Source organism: Phalacrocorax carbo, chromosome 18 (genome assembly GCF_963921805.1).
Source record: "Phalacrocorax carbo chromosome 18, bPhaCar2.1, whole genome shotgun sequence".
NCBI lineage: Eukaryota > Metazoa > Chordata > Aves > Suliformes > Phalacrocoracidae > Phalacrocorax > Phalacrocorax carbo.
The window spans coordinates 2,087,459-2,105,752 of NC_087530.1; the positions used below are offsets into that span (position 1 = coordinate 2,087,459).

Consider the following 18,294-nt stretch of genomic DNA (forward strand, 5'->3'; position numbering starts at 1 on the left):
GGACCGTACGGGTCACATCCGCAGCGCTGCGGAGGAAGAGTGTGTCAGAGGAGGAGGCTTTTGTTTCCAGACAGACTAAGACGATAGTTACAGGGCTTGTTTCAGATGCTTCTGTGGCATTATGTGGTGTGACATTGAGCTTCAGACTTCCCTGGAAATAATAACGCAAGGCACAGGAGAATGAGAGAGAACAACTGAAAATAACAGGATTGGGTGGACGAGAGATAGCAAGAAAAAACCCTTGAAGAAGCTTTTGTTAACCTAGAACCTTCGACAAGATGGTATTTGACAAAATGGCCAATTAGGAAGTAAAAAAAATTAACCTGAGCTTGTTCAGTACTCATAGTGGAATTAAAACGTGGTAAAAGTCTGATGGGGCATGTGTACTGGCTGAGAGTGCAAGAGCTTTTTGCACAATACTTGCAGTCTAGTGGTCTTCTCTTTGAAATCCTTTAAATCCTCTCTTTAAATCAAAAAAAAAATTCACTGAAGCAGCAAGACTGGCATACTACAAAATGCATTTAAGAAAGAGTCATGAATGTTTAAACTGGCTGAAAGGCAGATGTGCACACTAGCCAGTGTGGATTTGCAATATTGAAAATGCCAGCTTCTTTACATGCTGAAATCAAGGAAGAAAATCTAGGCGAGAAACTGTTGCTTAAATTTCACCATTAAGTATTGCTGAAATTTTAGTCAGAAGGATAGCATTTATTCTTAACAACTTCCTAATACTTTGAAATAGAAACTTTATGTAAACATAAGAAAAATGTAAATCTGAAATATAGTGTTTATATAATATTACCTGTAAGAAGGTATTACTAGATTTTTTTTCCTTATTTACAACATATGTTTAGGATCCACGGTGCTTTTCTCTTTCACCTTACTAATTACCAAGGTACGTATTAGCTTGAGATGCAGAACAGGGAACAGCTAGTAGAGCAAATGCGTTCTGCTGTTGCCTCATGGAGCCGATGAGAAGTGCTTAGCACTTCTCACCAGCAGATCTAGTTTTGCCGTAGGACAGTTTGTTCTCCAGTCTCTCTTTTTAAATTTTATTTCCTTTATTACCAATGTAGGGAGGGCATACAGTGATTTCCAGCCTTTTCCATGTGTGTGCCTTTGGCCTCGCAGTTCTGTAGAAGACACATTCGTCTTGATGGAAAGGTGACATCTTGGCGGCCTTTTCCCCATCCTGGTTGTGTGTCAGATGGAGTCAGTCGGTAGGCTGCAGCTTAGGTCAGCCTGCAGTCTGTGGGATATGTATCATAGCAGGAGAGAAACTGGGGCACTGCAGCTATTTCGGTTAAGCTGGAGGGTGCCAGGGAAGGAATGTCCCCGTTCTTAATGTCTTAAACATTGTGGCTGCTTCCCACTATGGTTCTGGAGCAAAGAAAGCCTCACAGGTGAGGAAGCGGACACAAATAATATGATGTGGACAGTATCCAGGAGTGTGAAGGTCTATGAAGCTGTAGTGTTGGGCTGTGAATGCAGGACAAGGCTCGGGTGGTGAGAAGCCCAGCCTGGCACTAAACTGCACTGCGTGGTAAAGGAGGTAGAACTGTAATTCTCTTTTGGAGATTGTGATGTAATTCCAGGCATAGATCCAGAATTTTGCTTAAACCAGCTGTGTCTCTGGAAAAATGACATTGCAGATGGTGAGTGTCATTTCAGTGTAATGTAATCCTTTTTATTAATTTAGTTAATTCTTCAACTGTAATTGAATGTAGTCCGTGTTATGAATTTCAGACGATTTGGAATGTGGATGTCGAATTATGACTGCTTCACAAACGGGTGTGCTGCAAAGTAGCGTCAGGTTTTCATTGCCCAGTTTAACCAGAAGAGCAAGAATGCCTACATCAGAAATCACCTTAACGTTTCACAGACGTTGAGAATCCAGCGGTGGTTTCTGCCTTGTCTCGAATGAATACTTTGCTATTAATTATTTATGTACTGTCTAATCTATGATTTTTTTTAAATTTAATTTTATTTTTTTAAGACACCTGCCAAGAAGCACTCCCTTTAAGATGTTTTGTTTTCTGCAGTGCTTAGTTTTACAGGCAATTCTGTTTTGGATGTTTCTGACTGGTTGAGCAGGAAGTACATTAAACTGTTAACGTTCATGCGTCAATTTGTTATTTAAGTGTCAACAGCCAGTTTTTAATTCTTTTTGCAGTTTGTCTGTCTCTACTCAGTCGTGCATCTTGACACCCCTACCAAGAGATGAAGGCATTTTCAGAATTGTTCCATTAGAGACCCTTTGCAGCACCAGCTATAACTGGTGTGCTGGGTATTGTGTAGGTGCCAGGGAACATGAGGCCATATAAAAATCAGGAGAGAGAGATGTGTGAAAAATACCTTGAGGACTGCAACTGGTGTGCTGCTCTGAAGACCACTTGGAGTTTGGTGGTATATCTTCCTGTCCTCAGTAGTGAATAGTAGCTTAAATCCTAAAGGAGAAGGTTTTGTTTTCCTTCCAAAACTATTTTTCTTTGTTATAACTGCAGATATCAAATTATAATGTATTTCTACTAATGTATGGGGTTTTTTCTGAGATTGGATGGTGTGATTCTGTGTAAAATACAGCATTTTCTTCTTCAGATGATTGTATATATGCTCACACTGTGCCTCTGTGTTCCTTTTTTAGCCTTCCTGTTAGGCTAGTGATGATTTCCCCTTAGACCATCTTTTCTTCACCCTCTTTCCAGGAGCTAAAAATATAAGCTATGCTCTGCACATCCCTATTTCATTTTACCTTAATATATTAATCTAGATTAACTGATTGGCTTCAGTTCTTCAGTTTCTTTAATTCCTTTACCAGTGTGATTTATTCTGGCTGTGTTTTCATTCCTTGCTCTGCTATCTGGAGGGGAAGCCATGCGTTCACCCATTTTCAGTTGCAAGTGCTTTGTTGCATCTGTGAACGAAGGGTGCCCACGTTGTCTGTCCATGCCTGTCCTCCTTGGCACAGCCGAGTTCTCTCTAGGAGCTCCTTCTGTAGCTTCCTCCTCACTGACAAGTGGGTAGCTGTTTTCCTTGCGCCATGAGCACGGTCAGAGCTCTAGACCCTGGAAGATGACTCTGATTCCTCCATTCTGGTGGTCACCGGTGCCACGATTCCAGACCTGTTTATCAAGTATGTGCCTACCCTGTCGGTGGCGCTTGTTAGAGCTGGCTGTTGGGGCTGCCTGACAGAGGCTACTCCTAAGAGATTTGTGAGCACGGGAGCCTTTTCTTGCAAATGTTGTGAGAACTGAACGGGCAGGAGTAATACTAGACTCCAGTATTTGTTGTATGAAGTGTAAGAATTTGCCAGAGGAAGTACCTTTCCAGCTTTCAACTGTAGTGTTGCTTTGTAATTATTCATTTTGCTAGAAAATTCCAGTCTTCTAAAGGCTAACCCAGATGCAACTTTGCCAGGAATTACTTTACTGGGAAAATAATAGAACTCCTATGAATATACAGTCTCCAGGTGAAACTGAGTGCTGAGCGTATTGTTGGAAGGAGTCGAGTCTTATTAAATATGTATCACGGTCTTAAAATGGCACTACTTTACAGAATGCTTGTATGGTTGAGTGGCAAGGATTTCTGTTCATATGGTGGTGAGGAATGAAGAAACCAGTTCTGTACAGCGTAGAGGGAGTTCGGATGTAAAACAGTAAATATCTGCACAAGTAGAAGGTCAGTCATACTTCGCAGATTTCTCCATCGCATGCTTCTCACTGAATCCTCCTGAATTGTATTTCTTATCTGTTCCCCTCAGTTTGTTGATACTTTTAACATGAGGGAAAACTATTTTGATATTTCTCTGTCAGTTATTTTGACATTAATCAACATTGCAGATCTTGTTTTGTTTGGCGTCTGGGTACATCATAAAAAGAGTTGCTGAAAGAGTTCAATTATAATATCAGCATCTCTGCCAAATGTATTGAGCTGTTCTGAAAAGCGGCTTGTCTTTTCTGACCCAGATACACAGTTTCCAACTGTGGGAGATGCTGCCAGAAAGACTGTTGGCAGAAGGCCAGCAATAAAATTATACTGCAGAAAAACACAACATATTTTCAGCAGCACTTTATACGGTGTGACGAAAAATTACCTGTCTCCTGAATGCAAAGCAGAAGCTAAAATAAACTTGCAACTTAAAAGCCAGAACATGAGGCTTGCAACTTTAAAAGCAACAAAAAAGGATATAAATTCCAGTTCTTCTCTGTTAGTGTGTCTGATAGACCTCAGGCTGTGTTAGATACTCCCTGTTTTGTTATTAGTAACCTTAGCGATCCTTGCTGCTCTGTTGAGATAAACTTTGAGTGATCTTAGGGTGGTGTATGCTGTAAACTGAAGTTCTCATGGGCAGATACTGGTATAAGGGTAGACGAGGAGGTGGAGGGTGTTTTTAATGCTTCAGCTAAACACTGTTGGCATGTGCCTTCTCGATGTAGCATTTAAAACCAATTTTCATGGTATTCTACTTGGTCTGGCCAGGTGCCCAATGAGCAGTTTGTTGAAGTGAGGGTTTAGAGGACTGGAATCCAGTGACCCTGGTTTCCTCGTCTCTGCTGCACCAGTAACACTTCCCTGCATGGTACCGCTCCACTGGCAAGGGATACCAGGATGCCCCATAGTTCATGTCTCCTTTCTGGATGCTTATAGCTCGCCGTTCCTGGTGTTCTGTTTCGGTCCCCATGGAGCGCAAGTACCTGTTTCTCCTGCTTTTTCACTCTTCTGTTCACAAGCGCTCAAAGGTAGCTAAGCATATTCATTACTTCTGGCTGTTTAAATGTCTGCCTCTTGGGAACACAGCTGCCAGATGCAGGAATATATCCTCCTACAAAGGCCTCATCTGAAATTCTTTTCATTGTTTGTCTTGTGCCAAAGCATAAACTTCCTCTGTGAAGGATGGGATGTTTAATGGAAACAATGCTAGACTGTCATGGTGTTTTAATAACATTTCTAATGTGTCAAATCCCCAGTGACTTTAAACCACATTGCAGACTCGACTCTGCTCCTCTGTGACCTGGTTTGGAGACTTTATTTAGTCTTGTTTTACACTTTAGGGCTACACGATGCAGAGGTGAAGTGACTTTGTCGAGGTCGCCAAGGCCTTGGTAGTGCTAGTAGCGTTTCCTAGAAATTTTCTTGCATGTGTGGGTGTCAGCCCCTGGGTAAGACAACTGTGCGTTTTAATATTGTGCTTTTTACTCTGGGCATCAGCTGTTACTTCCCTGAGGATGCAGGGACAAATATCCTGCTATAGCCTGGTAGTGAAATGAGGCTGTTAGATTTATGGAATTGCTGCTCACTTCACATAATGCTTTCTGATGTGTTTGGTGCTGAGCTGTGTTCTACTGCCTTAGTCCATATGGTTGGAGCAGATTTGATTTTAGTTTTCCTTAATTTAATTCTGCATGCTGTCAGATGTACTTTGTTCTGTATATTGTGTCTGCACTTTTATAGTAAACTTCCTCCTGTTTAGTGCTTTTCTTGAAAATTTTCTCTCAAAAGTCTAAACTATATTAGGTTTTCACTCCTGTGTGTGTTTCTGTGAAATATTCTTAGGATGTTAACAACGTGAAAGACATTGTATATCAGCTTCAACTCAACTTTCAGGACTTTTTTTTCATCTTACTGAGTTTTATAATAAAGAACCCTTTGTAATTCAGCTGTATATGCCCTGACCTCAGCCATTCACTGCTGAGAAAAAAGGCAGGTGGACTCAAACTCATAAATACCTTTGTCCAACAACTTTTGCTTGTCACTGAAACTTGAACCTGCCTTGAGAACAAGATGGTTACTACCCGCTTAAGGCAGAGTAATGAGAGGTGTTGGCTTTTGCTTCATCTGCCCAGTAGATGATTAACCCTCATCGTAGCTGTGAAACAGTTTTTGGTCTGTTTCAGACTTTCAAAGAACACTGGAAAGCGCTCGGCGCATCCAGAATCGCACCCTGAGGTACGTCTGTTTCCAGAGCTCATGAGGTAGTTTGCAGGCTTGCCCTCTAGAAAACAGTCTGCTCAACGATTTACTCAAGCACCAGAATTTGCTCAGCCAGCTATCTTTGTCCATCTGCTTTCAATACACTGTCCAAGCTGATAAGCAACAGCTTGCAGTAGTCTTCCGAGGGAGGCCAGGCTGGAGTGTTGCTTGGAGTCTAGAGACATTGTACGGGGTATATGCTGAGGTCAGCAACACATTCCAGTGCCCTTCTCTTTGCCTGGGTTTGCCAAGTTACAGTTACCAGAGAAGACCCCAAACTGAAAAAGGTGAAGTGTAGGAGTCACAGAGCAGAAGAGTATGTGAAGATAGCTGGAATTTAGTTTGAGGAGAGAACTAATTTGAAATAGATGATATGGAAACGTGTCTCTCAAAAGTCTCTCTAGCTTGCCATCTGCTGACTCAAAAAGCATATTATTATTATTATTACAGAAAAGCAAAACAAAAAGGCCTCGTAAAGAGTCTGGTTGCTTCCAGACATGGTGAAAGGCTATTAAGTGTAGAAGAGCTTATGACTAGTTCATAGAGTAAATAGTGCCAAAGCAGTGATCTTTGCTTATTTTTCTTCCCTGCTTGGCCTTCAGGATCTCTTAAGAGAAGAATCTGGTCCTACGAAAGAACATCACCTTCCATGATTGCTTCTGGGAAGCAATTTGGTAGTCTTAATATACCTTGGTAGGATATGTAGCCTTTGTGATAAGAAGTGAGGTCCTTCAGGGTTTTCAGTATTTTTAGCGATTGCATTTAACTCTCTTGGGTTTCTTCCTTGGCAGCCTTTAGCTGCTGGAGCAGATGGGCTCCTGCACAGTATTCTTGTGTGGCTGCTTTTTGTTTTACCCAGTTCTACACCCCAAATTCAGTGGTGTGAGATACAACTATTAGGCACTTGCTGCCAAAGCTATTGGTCCTGTAAACATGCTTCATTTCTTCTTAACTAGGAAAATAGCGAAGCAGGATTTGTTGTTGCCTTTCCCTTGACATGTTCAAATCTCTATGGGATGCAATATTTTAATTATTCCCTGTCACGCCCCTGGGGTTTAATCATCTACAGGGCTTTCAAGTCATCTTGCCTATCCCTCTGCTGTTGCCGAACATGCTTTTAATCTCTAACAATGTCAGGATTCTCTGACAATGTGCAACCTATTGCTAGAGAAGGAGGACTGACATACAGGAGCAAAGAAAAGCATCTGAGCATGTGTGTCAGTCTGCAGAAATTTACTGGGTTTCCAGTTGCTTCAAAATGTTGCTGAAAAGCTGGTGCAACAATATGTGCAGTGGAAAGAAAACAGGAATTTTCTGCAAGGACTGGAGTGTCTTGCTATGCAATGAGCTTATGCTTTCCTCTCTCCCATTACCTGCTCTGTTATTCTTCCCTTGCCTTACAGAGCATTTATTTGCAGTTCCTTATGCTGCCAGTGCTGGGGTTTGTTGCCTGGTTTAGTACAAGAAGGCTGCTCTTGCAGGATCTTCTAGATGTTGTATGCTGTGAAAAGCAGTGCAAGGGCAGAAAAGGCGGTGTGGATGATTTCAGCTGAATGTTCTCACAAGCCTTACATCTTCAGTTTGTTATAATCCGCTTGTCGTCTTTGGAATAACAACTTACAGTCATTGCCACTGGAAATCTTACTTCTTGTGCAGCATCTGACACATGCAGGATCGAGGGCTGCACTAGGGATTTCAACAGATAATTACTTTTTGATAATTAAATGTAGTGCGTTTGATTCCTAATGCGCATGCGACATAAAAACAGATACTTCTCGAGCTGGTTTGCTATAAACCATATTTGAGATGTTGGATTCCTGTCTCCCTCATATCAGAAGCTTAGGTTGCCAGGTGGCTGACAAACCATGCTGAGATAAGCTCTAACTGGCATGGGAAAGCCGTCACATACGTGTGGGCACATCACACAAAGTTGCTTTCCACAGTGGCATCTGCTTGTTGTTCAGGAATAAATGGTTCAGTGACTGCCTTCCCGTTTTGAAGCATGCTTTAATCAGTGGCTTGACTTAATGTGCTGCATCGAACACTTATTGGAATTAACATGCTGTTTCTCCTGGCTTCAAGTTGTTTCTCTGTTTTTGCAGGTGAATTGCAGAAAGTGACTCCCAGAGCATCTTGGCTGCATGAACTCTTGAGCTGTCAAGGGACTGAGAGGCTTATGAAGAGGTTCTGTCAGGCAAAACAGTGCTTAGCAAAGACACCGAGGAGGAGGGAAAAGGAGAAAGGGAGGGAGAGAGAGCTGAAACACTAACAAACCATGGTAGGTATTTGTCATCTTTCATAGGGTTGCATTAAAAATATTCTCTGCTGACAGCCTTGCATGGGGCCTGAAACAAACAGAGTACGGGGATTTTCTGACCTTGCACTAAATTAGAGATGGTACTGCACGCTTTGAGCAAAGCAAATGAGGTTTGATATATTGTCAGCCTCTTAAAACCAGAGACTTGTCCTGTGAGCCTGCATTACATGAATTATTAAATATGAACGAAGGGGGATGCTCATAAGGTAGTCTAATAAAACTGGCATTAGCAAGCTGTAGCAAACAGCATGGGTGACCTTGAACTTGCAGATTGCATAACCAAATGCTGATATTCCCCTTCCACCTCTTCCTCACAAAAGCAAGTGCTGATTATTCATATTTGCGTGCGTGTGATTGAGTGGGGTTCTATGCACTCTTTGTTAATTGTGTAGATGAAACGTGTGCAGCCAAATATCCTTGGCGTACATTGAGTGAGGAGTTATATCTAATCTGCCTGGTATTGGTTGCAAATCGGGAACGCCGGAGATACTGAATTTGTAAAGCTGTGCAAGTATGAAGTAATGCGATGGTAAGGTTCTGAAAGTGTGTTTGCACAATGGCAATCAACCTACCCAGTTCCTGAAAAATATCTGTGGAGAGCAGATTAAGTATATTTGTATATTTTTAACTCCTCTAAGGTTATTAGTGAGAGAATGGAAATGAGAATAAGTGCACGAAATTTTAAATACATTTCTCTAATATTAGTGCATCTGACTGCTACACTATATATATATATTAAAAAAAACAACACCTAAGACGAGACTTTTACCTGTTGCAGAGCACAAATGGAGGAAAAACACTTGATAAATCAGAGTTGTCAATATATTGTATTTTAAATAGTGTCCTGTTTTGCTATTAATTTTGGCCTAAATTGCGTAGAAGAATTGATCTTTTCAGTCCCTCTTCATTAGGAAAGAAAACAAATGTCTTCTCATTTAGGAGTTACTAATTTATTCCTGTTTGAATGTTTTTCCTAATTGATATTTCATGAGATAAGAGGTGGTGGGGGTGACTTAATAAATCCAGCTTGTCAGCTGTCACTGTTGAACTGCAGCTTCTTCCTGTATGTATCTGTGTTGCGGCCAAGCCACCAGAGGGACCTCCTGGAAGCATTTTGCAACCTATGAACGTACTGGGGATAATACCAGACCCCAAATGATGAGTGTCTTTGCCTGAGTTGTGCATCTGGGTAGGAGCACAAGAGTTAGGAAAGGAATGATGTGACGTCGACTTTCGAGGGAAGGGACCTAGTAGATGCAGTGAGCCAGGAAATCATGACCGGTTCCTTACGGATTCAACCCAGAGGACTTTGACATCCTTCAAAGGCCCTTTTTGTCCCTAAGAGTGCGTACTGTTACAAACCCATGAAGTAGGGGTGAAAATGAAACCTAGTTAAGGTATTTAATGTGTAGGAGGAGCAGAGACTTTTGCTTGATGATCCCAAGTTCTGGGATCAGCAGTGACTGATGTGTCTGTAGAGAGTAAAACTTAGAGCTGCTCTTGCCAGAGGTCTGTGCTGTGATTGCACCTGGTCCGGGTCACTGTTTAGATCAAACAAGTCTCATCTGGAGAGCATGTGACAAACCGTAGCTTCCTAGTGTGAGTTAACCAGCTGCTTAAGTTTACCTTCCTCAAGAGTATTGCTCAGGAGTTAGTGTTTCACTGCAAACTTTTTTAATTAGCACTCTAACCTCTTCCTATTCTTTCAATTTTTTAAGAAATTATTTCAGTCTTGTCTTACCAGCTTATCTCTATCCTCATCTTCATTCATGCCTTTGTAAGTCCCTGTGCAGTTTGCAAAGCCTCTCATGGTCATATGTATTGCCTATGACTTCATCTGCAGCAGTAACAAAACCATAAGGGAATGGCTATTTAATTATCTTGTTCTAGGGTGTGTTGCCCCTGTCTCTAGCATAAATTGAGGAGAGGCAGCTGCACTCACTGCTTTTGGGATATGCAAAGTTGTATTTGGAGAGTGTAAATGCCTTTTACAAAATAGGAACCTTCCCCTTCTCTGTCTTCCCCTGCACATGCTTTGCTCAGTCTGCTCTCCCCTTGGAATGCTTAATGTCCTAAATTTCCCTACCCTGAAATGAGGTTCCCTCTCGGGATAAGGACCCCCGGCATTTCTTTGCTCTGAGCTCTCCAGCTGCTGAAGGTTGATGCAATCCAACAAAGGTTGCTGAAATTCCGGAACTACTCCATTCCTGCAAGTATTCCAGGGTAGGGAACCCCTCTTTCTTTCAGTACTATTGCTCACAGCTTGTATCTCCACAAGACGTAGGTCCTTCAGGCAAGATCAGGACCTAAGTGATTTCTCACTGACTTTGAAAGCTTAGTCTAAATAAGCTAGTCAGAGGACGAGGGGAGTCAGAGGCACTTAACAGTGAAATGAGTTGCCCAAGATCCTAGATTGTCTGCTGCAAAGCTGGGAATGAAACTCAGGGATTTTTTGGTCCCCTGTTTCAGCACTCTAACCTTATACTTAGCCAGCTGGACCATGCTCTCTTCTCAGAGAAGCTTGAGGGGGTGGCAGGGAGAAGTGAGAAAACCAATGAAAATGAGAAAAAAGCAAATGAGGGGGGACATTATAAAAGGAGAAGATGTAGAAATGCCATTTCTAGCCATTGCAAACAGAGTAATGCATACTTTGGGTCTTGACCCTATTTTGTATTCACCATCGGTGTATGTGGGAGAACGGAGATTTGTCTAGTCCTGTACCTAAGTCCTTCCTCTGGCTGAGTTGTGACTAGTGCACGCAGTGGCACAACTTCCGCTTACGAAGGACATACCAGGCAAAAGATGAAAATCAGCTTGCTTAATTTTTAGATGGCTGTAGCAGCTAATCTGATATAGAAGTCTAGACTTCTGTAGTCACATGTGGGTGGGTGGGGAAATGAACCTCTAAAGTATAACTTATCTCATCCTAAAGTAGACATAACCATAAACTCCACTCCAGATGTGCCTGGTAGATGTAAACGTGCGCTGTGCACCACATGTGCCTGTTCCTCCTAGTAGTGAATAAAAGGGTTCTAAAGAGTTGAATTTAGGCATCAAATATTAGGTGCCATAAAACCCACCCCAGGTCTTACGTGTTTTACCAGCTGGTGTTTGGTTTCTTTTTTTTAAATTTATTTAAATAAAAATAAGAAATCACTCCTGCATGACTATAAGCAATGGTCATCATGAACCACCCTCATATATCTGTCAGGGAGGATTCCCTTCAGGCAATGTCCTTCTATTGATAATCCAATAACTTTGTTCTTTTTCCCCCCCCTGTTTCCCACTTCATAACAGAGATCTATCCGATCTTTTGCTAATGATGACCGCCATGTTATGGTGAAACATTCAACCATTTATCCATCTCCAGAGGAACTTGAAGCTGTCCAGAACATGGTATCAACAGTAGAATGTGCCCTTAAACATGTCTCTGACTGGATGGATGAAAAGAACAAGTCTACGAAATGTGAGGGTGATGTGGAAGCAAAGGAGGAAGCTGCAGAAAGCAATGCCAAGTGAGTGAGTTGAGCCTCATAATGTGTTTCTGTACTGCTCTGAATGGGCTCCTTCTAAGCAAGAGTCGTAGTGTTACTTGATTCTGATGCATGTGAATGTTCATAGGAAGAAGTGGATGTATTTGGACTTTTTGAGGTGGGAGCGTGTAGGGCAAGTGCAGGGAATAGCAATAAGCTCATTGTGGGCAGCAGTTGCTCTCTTTCATTATTTCTTTTACTGTGGTGTTGTGAAGTTGCATTTAGCAGACAAGCTTTTCAGCAATTATAAGTGAATTTATGTCCCTGTAACACACGAATGCAAATCCACAGCCATGCAGCTTGCTCCTTCAGTTTAAGAGACACAAAGATTTTTATAAACTTTCTGTTGTTTAGCCAGCAAACTAACTTTTCTAAGGATCCATTACCTTCTATAACTGTAGTGGTTTAACCCTAGCCGGCAGCTCAGCCCCACGCAGCCGCTCGCTCGCTCCCCTCACAGTGGGACGGGGGAGAGATTCAGAAGGGCAAAAGTGAGGAAACGTACGGGTTGAGATCAAGACAGTTTAACAGGTAAAGCAAAAGCCGCGCACCCAGGCAAAGCAAAGCAAGGGATTCCTTCACCCCTCCCCGCGGCAGGGGGTGCTCAGCCATCTCCAGGGAAGCAGGGCTCCATCACGCCTAACGGGGACTGGGGAAGGCAAACGCCATCGCCCCGAGCGTCCCCCCTTCCTCCTCCTTCCCCAGCTCCGTGTGCTGAGCATGGCGCCGTGTGGTGTGGGACATCCCTGGGGTCAGCTGGGGTCACTGTCCCGGCCGTGTCCCCCCCAGCCCCTTGTGCCCCCCAGCCCCTCGCTGCTGGGGTGGGCTGAGGGGCAGGAGAGGCCTTGGCTCTGTGCAAGCCCTGCTCAGCAGGAGCGAAACCACCCCTGGGTTATCAGCGCTGTTCCCAGCACAGATCCAAACCACAGCCCCACACTGGCTGCTGTGGAGGAAATTAACTCTACCCCAGCCAAAACCAGCACAATTATATAGTCCTCTACTGAGTGAAACATCTGTCTGTCCCAGTCTGCTCCCTGACATGGTGCCAAAATTTTTTTCTAGCATAACTCTAGTAGTAGAAGAAACAGCAGGAAGAACTGGCTTTTTGGGTTTTTTTTAAGTTTCTTACTGTAAACCTCTTTAGCTTGGGTGCTTCTGGCCCTTCGGCACTTTCTGCGTAATCTGTTTCACACGCTCTCCAACTCCGGTAAGCGTCTCTCCAGGTTACACAGGGGGAAGTGAAGCACCGGGAGACCAACAGCCAATTTGTCATTACTTGAAAAACCCAACTTCCAGTTCTCGTGTGATGTGATACTTTTCCAGTGAGCTTCTTGGGACTTAATCTGGTCACATCTGTAGCATAACCTGCAGTGGAGATGTAGCCAAAGGACTCTGTTTCCTTCCCGATGATGCATGGAATATTAAGAAAGTCTGGGCTTTGCCCAGTAAGTTCTGGTATTAAAACTGATGAAGGAAGTGTATTCTTTTTCATATGTTTTTGTTATGTTTTCTGACACCTTTTGTGGCGGTGAAAGGCTTGTTGTGAAGTCTTTTGTAATTTTTGGTGTTCTGGTAAATAAATGTTAAGATTGCATTTTGGAATGGTGGAAGTATAGCCTGCGTACTGTGTGCTTCTGGAGTACAGTGCAGGTACTGGAGGAAGGTCTAACTCCGAATCAGGAAGCCTGTATCAGTTTTTAAACAGAAAATATAGTTTACTGACTTAGTGTGAAAGAGGCAGTGCTTACCATTGTATTTATCAGTTATTTCTAAATGCATAATGACATATGTCTGGAAATTCAGAAGTGAAATATTGCTTCCTATTCTACCATAATAATGGGGTTCTTAGTTATTTCCAAGTCTCTCATAGATTTTTAGAGTAGCTTTGAGGAAACAAGGGACGAAGCCTTGCTGCACCTCCCTGGGTGTACATCAGTTTAGAAACAAGACATGCTGTACTAACTGAGGAGATCTGTATGGCTGAGAGGAGCAAGAAGCATTGGTGGCTTGATCTGGTTTCCCAAGTGTTGTGGATTCTACAGAAAATTCCTCAATTATCGGCAGTGTTTTTCCACAGGTTTCTTTCTTAACATTTAAGCTCGTCTTTGATTATCTCTAAGATAAGGTTGTGGGCTTGGGAGCTGTTGAAAGAAACTGCTTGCTCTGCATGAAGTTTAAATGCAGCACCACCTACTCAGAATACACTGAGCCACACAGGAACTGTTCCGCAGCATGAAGACCACTGTATGACAGACTTGGAAAAGTAAATGCGCAAGTGGCCCCTCATTTTGATGCCCGTGGCTTTCTGTGTTCCTAATCAATATTTAACAGACACAAGTCTGATCACTGGCACTTTTGTGTAAGGCCGAGCTGCGATGTGTCACATTTTGGTGTGAAATAGATTCAAACAGAAATAGAAAACCACTTACGATCATGAATATTTTTACATGAATTAACGTATAAATTGGTTTAAGACAGTCTGGTTGTATTGACACCAGAGAATAATTGCAGTGGATCGATGGGCCGCTTCTCCACAGATGGACAATTAAGTTTTGTCATCTCCTCAAGGAAGGTATTTAAGCTCAGTGTTTCGCTCAAGAACAGTCTTTCCTGACATGCAGTGTTGCAGCATGCTGTGTAGTCTTTGACTTCCTAGCATTGCTGGTGATGTTTTTAGGTGTCTTCTGATTGGGTAAAGCAGGTGCAGAATGGATTCTTAAAAAATAATTTTTAAAAGGGTGCTTTTTTTGAAGACCCAAGCCTGCAGTAAATGCTTTTGAGGCAGTTGGGTGGCCTTGCTTTTTGTATTTATGCGTTTGTTTGGGACAACTTACCTTACTAATCACTTTACAAGCTAAAAGGGGCTTACATTGTAGAAGAGTATATAATTTAAAATATCTTTGTGTTAGTTACAAACCATATCTGGAGGAGTTCCATGTTTTCTCACACATTTGCATCCGGACCCTGCTCAGGTAGCATAGTCCCAGTGTGGAAGTTGAGATGCTGTTGACTTTTGTAACAGTTTTTTGTTAGTTTGCTTCTGGCTATTCCAAGGATAGTAATTAGTTTGAGGTTGCCACTGCATTCTCTGTGTCATTCCTTCTCTTCTGTCTATTGTTGAAGCACCTGTTCCTGTCCCTCCATTTAAAATGCATAGATAAAGACAATACAATTATTAGACGAAGATACTTCCTAGTGAAGCTGAGGATCTGTGTGATGACCTTCGATCGCAGTGTGACTGGGGTTGGGGTTTGGGTTTTTTGGATGGTAGGAATGCTGTGAGCAGGGATGCTGCCTTTCTGGCTGAGGTGCTTTACCACCTTTACTGATTACATGCTTTCTGTGGGTTTTGCAACGGTGAAGTGCCACTAGTGAGACATGTCGTATGGCAATAGCTGGTGTTGAACTGTCACAGATGCATTTCTTGCATTCTTCCTAATGGTTTTAAGCGATCCTAGTCTACTATACTGGCTTTTGTTGCAGTCTTTCTCTCAGTATTCAAAACTGAAGTGTTCTTAGGCTGCTTTGAAAGTTACGTTTGCTGTGGCTCTTAAATGTTCCCCTAAACTTTAGCTGGAGAGTAAGAACTAGCAGTCAGACCTTTATTCCTGTAGGTTTCAGTGGTAAGACTTGCTGAAGGAATTGAGTCTGGAAGACTTTCTGAAATTAAAGGCTTCCCTGAAATGTCCATTTGTAGTATGGGCTAAAACTTCACAAGTTGATAGCATAATTTTGAAGATAAAGGTTTGAATGGATGGGTCAACTAAAAGAAATATTGAAAAGGCGCATGGCCATGTTTGCAGTTGGAGTGTCACTAAAAGACAACTCAGATCACTTCTGAAAACAGGATTTCTGTCAGAGAGCTCCTCTAGATCAATTATTCTACTGTTGGTAGTTCTTTAGATAGTGAATTTGGGGGTTTTGGAGCTTTGTGAAGCTTTGTGACTTCAGCTGGGCAACTTCTGCCTTCGTGTGAATTGCAAATCAGTGCATAAAAGGAGCCTGTGCTTTCCACTTTCTGATCAGCGATAGGCCGCTTTAGCAGAGTCAAACGTCCCATCCGTTTATCTCCTCACTGTGATAGGATGATACAAGTATTCTGAATGTGTGAAAATACCATTTTAATTACTCCGAATTGTTTCATTTCCAGGGATCAAGGTGGTCGGACGTTGTGTGGTGTTATGAGAATTGGCTTGGTTGCAAAGGGCTTGCTGATAAAAGATGATATGGATCTGGAGCTGGTTCTCATGTGCAAAGAAAAACCCACAAAGACCTTGTTATGTATAGTTAAAGACAATCTCCCAGCTCAAATCCAGGTGAGTTAATGTAGGGTAGTCCTCTAACAATGGCTGACAGCACTGCACGGCACGCTGGGGTAAGGGCTGGGATTTGTTCCAGGAAAAAAAGACAAGTGATAGAGATCAAAGACACATGCTTGGAATCCAGGATGATGTGTAGGGCATGTGATGTGCTCACTGTGGCAACAGGAAGTAGCTATTCACAAAACACAACCTCTTATTCCTGTTGTTGCCTAATCCCTGCTTGTGATGTCAGTTCTCTGATGGCAGCTAACCTTTCTATTTGGTAATTAACCCAGCTGATGGTTGCTCTCTGGCCCAACCACTAACATGAACTCAACTGCAGTCCCAGAAATCTTCCCTGCTCGAGCATGTGAATCGCTCTGTATTGTTGCCCCCTGTCCCTGCCTGAACCTGAAGTTCTACATTGCAGCTGCTTTGCTTTGCTTGGGCTGTTCCAAGAGAAACGCCTCTGTACTTCTGAAGCGAGAACAAGACACTTTAGGTGGTCGCTCATTTTAGCTCATCGTGAGCTTGTAATTCTTTTTATTTGTGGCTGTTTAATTCTGATGTTAGCATCCAGTAGGCAGCAATTCTGGCTAATATTGGTCTCCCTAAAGCAGCTAAGGATAATACCTTTCTGACAGAGTTCTGAGTCTGAGTAATCAGTCCAGCTTCCAGGCTGACACACACCGTTGCCCAGACACTGTGCCCTGAAGTATTGCACTACAAGTGCCTCTCTCCAAACCATGTCCAAACTCAATCTGCTTTTCTGCCTTGTCTCTGTGGAAATAAACACAGTATGTGTTTTACCATTCTTGACAGCTGTTTGTTCTCACCATTCATTTGTTCACATAAAGGACTTGTAATGAGATAATGTGCCTGCAGATGTGCCCCTATCCATGGCTGAAAATGCTAAGGAAATATTGAGTAGTAAAGAGTAAATTTTACTTGTTTGTAGTGAGGCCTAAGATGAGAAGGGTTGAAAGTGCTACGGAAAGTTAGCATATGCTTCAAGAAAGTGAGAACGGCAGAACAGACGTAATATAAAGATGTGAAGACTGCAGTAAATTCAAGGGACAAGTAGGTATGGTCCTGAGGGAAAGGATTATGGAGAACGTGAGGTAAGAGGGATGTGACTCGTGAAAGAAGCTACAACTGTCATGGGCATAAAAGGCAGCGAGAGGTTCTGCAGACACATCGGAAGAGGGAAAAGGAAGCTGTAGGCCCATTAGTGGACAGAAAGAGCAAATGAGGACCAGAGATGTTAACAGCTTCTGCTTTGCTGCTTTGAAGGCTAGTAGTGAGCAGATGCTTCAACGTTTTCATCCCAACAATGAAGGAACTGGAGGAGTGCAGACTGCAACAGGGTGTTCTAACTGTATGGTCTTGCTGAAACGAGCTCACAACACAAGGAATAGCTTTAGGGCCCTGAACCATCTGTGGTTATTGTTGCGCTTTTGGGGGTTGAGGGGGGTCCCAGAGGACTACTGAAAGGCCTGCGGATACAGATCACTTGAGATAACTCAGGTGCACGTTAATGGAACAAATAAGGCAGTTGGTAGTATTATCTACAAAAGAAATCTAAGCAAGAAATAAAGTTTAGTGAAAACAATTTAAAAACCACTCACTTATTGGTGTGCCTTCAAGAGCAGAAGGTCAGGCTCTCCAGGCGTTGCCAGGGATCTCTCCTGGGGCTGGCATTAATGAATGATGTGGGTGACAGTGGGGTCTGGCATCCAGCTTCAAGTGCTGCGTGGAAAGGGAGTGAGAGGTGGACAGACAAGTTGGAGAAAATCAGATGAGTGAGAATGAGCACTGAGAAAACCACGTAATTAAAATTATCTGGTTTGGAAAAAGTCAAGACCAAATATGAATGGTTGTTTTTAAAAGGGACTGTGGTTCAGTGTCTCACATGGCTACCAACGGTGGGATGAGAAGTAACTGGAACTGTAGCAAGGGACGATTTTGTTGCAAAACAGATCATCTAAATTGCCCGTGTGGCTAAGAACCAGAATATGTTTTTGGGAGAGGCAGCAAAGTCTCTGTTGCCAAGGCATCTGAAGAGCGTCATGGGGTTCGTAAGAGACGGCCAAGGTGTATTTGGTCACGCTTTGTGGCAGGTCCATGGACGAGGCGAGCCGGTGCGGCTCCTGCACTGGAATCTGTCATCCTT

The 18,294-nt window shown here is 42.8% G+C and overlaps 1 protein-coding gene across 14 annotated transcripts in view; it reads left to right on the forward strand.

The window, feature by feature from the left end:
• STRBP (spermatid perinuclear RNA binding protein) overlaps nucleotides 1-18,294 on the forward strand; it is an 87,264-nt gene that overhangs the window by 16,795 nt on the left and 52,175 nt on the right. For 13 of the 14 annotated variants that reach the window (XR_010375626.1, XR_010375627.1, XR_010375628.1 and 10 more), the window contains exons 2-4: nucleotides 8,073-8,248; nucleotides 11,585-11,802; nucleotides 15,971-16,136. Coding sequence is in view for 11 of the 14 variants with exons in the window: in XM_064468580.1 (XP_064324650.1) it covers nucleotides 8,246-8,248; nucleotides 11,585-11,802; nucleotides 15,971-16,136 (387 nt within the window). In the remaining 3 variants the exon portion in view is untranslated. The remainder of the gene's footprint in view (nucleotides 1-8,072; nucleotides 8,249-11,584; nucleotides 11,803-15,970; nucleotides 16,137-18,294) is intronic. The other variant, XM_064468581.1, reaches the window with a different exon arrangement.